The sequence below is a fragment of the Orycteropus afer genome, unplaced genomic scaffold, assembly GCF_000298275.1.
Source record: "Orycteropus afer afer isolate SDZICR_OR568_19922 unplaced genomic scaffold, OryAfe1.0 scaffold00010, whole genome shotgun sequence".
Lineage (NCBI taxonomy): Eukaryota > Metazoa > Chordata > Mammalia > Tubulidentata > Orycteropodidae > Orycteropus > Orycteropus afer.
Genome location: NW_006921597.1, coordinates 14,209,664 through 14,214,254, shown reverse-complemented (window position 1 = coordinate 14,214,254; position 4,591 = coordinate 14,209,664). Strand labels below are relative to the sequence as shown.

Sequence of the window (4,591 nt, the reverse complement as noted above, 5' to 3'; positions counted from 1 at the left end):
TGCCAATTGAGCTTGATGTCCCCTGCGACTATGGTCACAGGGACTTTTAATAAGTGGTAGTATTCAGGACATTTCCAGGTCTGGTGATGATGATCAGTGACCAGATCTGGTGATGATGATAAATGTAGTCATATAGAATCATTTTTTAAATTAATGCTCTTCTTCACTGGCTGCATAAAACTTTTCCAGCACAGTTTGCTTTATCTATTGCTTATCAGACTGAATATGAACATTTTCTACCCTTTAAGTATGGCTTTGTGCAACAAAAGATGTACTTGCTGTATGTTGTTTCTGTTTGTTTTATGTGATTTTTGAAGCTACAATTTATTTATCATGTGGTTGCCTTGACAGTTTTGTAAATGTTAGTTTGGAAAGCATCATTTAGCCTTCTAAGTAAGAGAGTCATAGTAAATAATAGCAGGTTCTAAAATACGGAGTTTGGAAAAATTTGTGGCCTTTTATTTCTTCTGTGTCCGTCAGAGAGATCAGGTAGATGTGTCACTTATTCTAGAAGATGCTGTGTTATCACAGTGCTCCAAATACTCTGAGGTCCATCTAAAGATGACCTTTAAAGCTGTATACACTTTCAATTCAGATAGCTTGTCTTCTCGTGAAATAGAGCACTAGAACAGTTGGTATTTTGCCTACCAGAGTCTCTTATGTTTATGTGTATACACACACACATTCTTTCTCTCAATGATCTTTCTTGTCACAGAGATGCCTTCTTTTCTGAAAACTCCAATGGATTTAACTATTCGCACTGGTGCCATGGCCAGATTAGAATGTGCGGCAGAGGGACACCCTGCACCTCAGATTTCCTGGCAGAAAGATGGTGGTACTGACTTCCCTGCGGCTCGAGAAAGACGCATGCATGTCATGCCCGAGGATGATGTCTTCTTCATTGCAAACGTGAAGATAGAAGACATGGGAATCTATAGCTGCATGGCACACAATGTAGCAGGAGGCCTCTCAGCAAATGCCTCCCTAACGGTGTTAGGTAAGTTCCTGCTTTCTTAAGAACCTTTTTATTTGGAATCTACTCTTTGTTTTAATAGGCAAGAAACGTCTAAGTTTAAGATTTCAGAATTTTGTTGAGAGAGCTCAAGAGATTGTTATTTTGTCACCTTTTTCAGCCTAGCTTTGGTGGTCTAGTGATTAAAGCATTTGGCTGCTAACCAGAGGGTCAGCAGTTTGAACCCACCAGCCACTCCACAGGAGAAAGGTGAAGCAGTCTGTTTCTATAAAGGTTTAGTCTTTTTTTTTTCTTTTTGTAATTTTATTTATTTATTTATTTTTTTATTGTGATTTGGGTGAAGATTTACAGAGCAAATTCACTTTCCATACAGCAGTTCACATATACTTTGTCTCATGTCATTGACCACAATTTACCACAATACAACAGCTCCCCTCCCACTTCCCATAGTTACCTCTTCCCAGTATCCATCCCTCCATACACTCCTGCCCCCTGAGTTGTCTCCCTGTGCATAAGCAGCCCTTCTTTCTCCCGTGAGTGTTCTCTCCAAGGAGTGTATCTACTTGAGGTAAATGTTCAGCTCATATGCCTGTATTTTGTTTGGCTGGAAACCACAGGTATGGGTTCAATTCCAGACCTGAAGAGCAGCTAGGGGCCATAGTCTCAGTGGTTCCACTAGGCTCTATTGGACCAGCAAACCTGGTCCCCATATAAAGGTTTAGTCTTAAAAACCCTATGGGGCTGTTGTACTCAGTCCTAAAGGGTCACTGTGAGTCAGAATCTACTTGATAACAATGGGATTTTGGTTTTTTATATTAGTGTGTCAGATAAATGAAGTGTGAGGAAATGCTGAGGGCAGAATTAGGAGTCTTAGTCACATTCAGATCCCTTTATCAGTTTATCGTGTTATGTCTTGCTCGGTTAGGTTTCTACTTTAAATTATGTTTTACCTACTATTCAGTGAGTCTTCAGTGAAAGTTCTACTGTTTTTAGGAGTATTCCAGCCTTTTGATGCTGCTTCACAGAGGACCTGAGATAATATAACTAGGTACCCCTGTCCCTAATTTATTTATTTTTTCCTAATTTATTTTTTATTTTAATGAAAAATAATGACCTGTTTTCTTGGTTACATTTCCTCTTTTCCTTCCACTGTGCTCTTCTTGATTCTATGCTCTTATAAAATGTCTTTTCCCTGAAAGTTGTCCCTGACTAGCCTGTTTTTTCTTATGGGAATACTTTTCTTTATGGAAAGCAAATCCAAGGCAAACTCTACATTCCAGTTCTCTCTTTCCCTAGATGGTAGGGTTTTGTTTCTGTTGTTTATTTTTATAATCAAAAAAATAAGTTAATTGTTTTAGAAATTAAACATCTACAGAAACTAGAAAATAAGAGGAAAAGTCATTTAAATGCTATTAGAGATTTTGGCATATTTGCTGTAGACTTTTTTATGTGGATTATGTATACCTACTTTTTTTACACTTAATGCTGTTTCACAAGGATTTATTCTGTCAAAACATCATGAGGCTGTACTATGATTACTTAGTCATTTTCCTGTTAGACTTTTTCATTTATTTTGTATAGTTTTTTTAAAAAAATTAATTTTATAATATAAATCTTTGAATTCTTTGTATAGGATAGTTTTCCCAAGATAGAATTATTGAGACAAGATTTAGGGTTTTTGAGGCTTTTAATTTTTTAATGAGTATGTGGAAATGCTCTTCCTAGCATGGGTGCCCTTATTAACTTAGTTCAATAGGTTTTGAAGAATAAAATTGCCTAACTTGATTTTTTTAACATCTTCCTGTCAGAGACACCCTCATTTATTAGACCCTTGGAGGACAAGACAGTAACTCGAGGTGAAACTGCAGTGTTACAGTGCATAGCTGGTGGGAGTCCTGCCCCTCGCCTCAATTGGACCAAAGATGATGGACCATTGCTGGTGACAGAACGGCACTTCTTTGCTGCAGCTAATCAGCTTCTCATCATTGTAGATGCTGGGCTACAAGATTCTGGGAAATATACCTGCATTATGTCTAATACCGTAGGGACAGAACGTGGTCACATTTACCTAAATGTTATTACATCCCCCAATTGTGACTCTTCTCAGAGTACCACTGGGCATGAAGATGATGACTGGACCACCATTGGCATTGTCATCATTGTTGTGGTTTGCTGTGTTGTGGGTACCTCTTTGATTTGGGTCATTGTTATTTACCACATGAGAAGGAAAACTGAAGACTATAGTATCACAAACACAGGTGAGTATACATTTTTCCTGTTTTCCTTCCACTGTGCTCTTCTTAATCCTATGCTCTTATAAAATGTCTGAGACCTTGTTCTTTGACATGAGGTCTTGTTCTTTAGTCAGGAATGGAGTATAGAATTTATTATAAAGTAGGAAAAATGAAAGAGCTGTATAGAAGAATTTTTCTGTTAAAATGTCTGACTTGCTTGATAGAACTTCTCTGATGAATAATTTTAAGAATTTGTAAGCACTTCCAAAAAATTTTGTTCTTATAAATACACCTGGATATGTGGCTGTTTATGGCATTTCAGCCTTTAGACTTACTTTCTTTAGGCAATGCTTTTAAAAATAAAACTTTGAAGAGGATTCTAGTGAGAAATAGTTACAGAGGAAGTACTAAGAGCTGTTAAGATCAAAGTGGAATGTGCAAAATAGTCTTACCTAACTCTTTGATAGTTACAGATGTCTCTTTTACAGAGGAGCTTAATCTGCCTGCAGACATTCCCAGCTACTTGTCTTCCCAAGGAACACTGTCTGAGCCACAGGAAGGCTACAGCAACTCAGAGGCAGGCAGTCATCAGCAGCTTATGCCTCCTGCCAATGGATATATACACAAAGGCACTGATGGTAACAACTCTTTGCTGTATATGGTTATAATTCAGCTTGTCCTCTTTATTTTCAGTGTATAGTTTTCCCCATTAACCTGATGTAATATTTTAAAGAAAGATGTTCATGCAAAATGAAATGAAGATTAACTAAAGTCTTAACAGGGAAGAAAATCATCTGACACAGGTGAAACCAGCTGTCCTTAATCAAGGGATTGGCAAACAAGACAGAGGCTCCCAAATTCCATGTTGTTATTATAGGAAATGGATGCACTAGAAACTTTTTTCTAAGTGTCTCTTCTTTTTTAGGCATGGTCATCCTTCAGACCCTATCCATGGGAGGTTTATTTCTCCTGCTGACAGATAGATATGTTCACTAAAGTTTGAGGGGCAGTGATGGTTCTCAGAATGTACTGAAGAACATCAGAGAAATGTAAAATGTTTCCTAGTTAAATGAACTTGACTTCTCAGCACTCACCTATCTTCTTCCCTCCAACTTTCCCACAATCTCACTCTCACAGTGAATGACAAAACACAGGTTAGTGAATTAAGGGATAAGAGAATTGAAGTACTGGCTCTTCCTCTTTTCAGCTATGTGACCATGAAAAAGCTACTTAAGATCTAAGCTTTAGTTTCATCATTTTAAAAATAAGTAAACAGATGTAGAGTTCCGGCAAGATGGCGGACTAGGCAGAAGGACTGCACAGACCCTCTTCAACAAAGAAAAGGGAAACCAATTGACACAGACACAGAAGATAATCTTGGACC

General features: G+C 37.7%; 1 protein-coding gene across 1 annotated transcript in view; it reads left to right on the top strand.

Annotated features, from left to right (window-relative positions):
• LRIG2 (leucine rich repeats and immunoglobulin like domains 2) overlaps positions 1–4,591 on the top strand; it is an 80,263-nt gene that overhangs the window by 66,660 nt on the left and 9,012 nt on the right. The window contains exons 14-16 of the mRNA XM_007949087.2: positions 716–997; positions 2,782–3,231; positions 3,696–3,845. Coding sequence (XP_007947278.1) covers positions 716–997; positions 2,782–3,231; positions 3,696–3,845 — 882 coding nt within the window. The remainder of the gene's footprint in view (positions 1–715; positions 998–2,781; positions 3,232–3,695; positions 3,846–4,591) is intronic.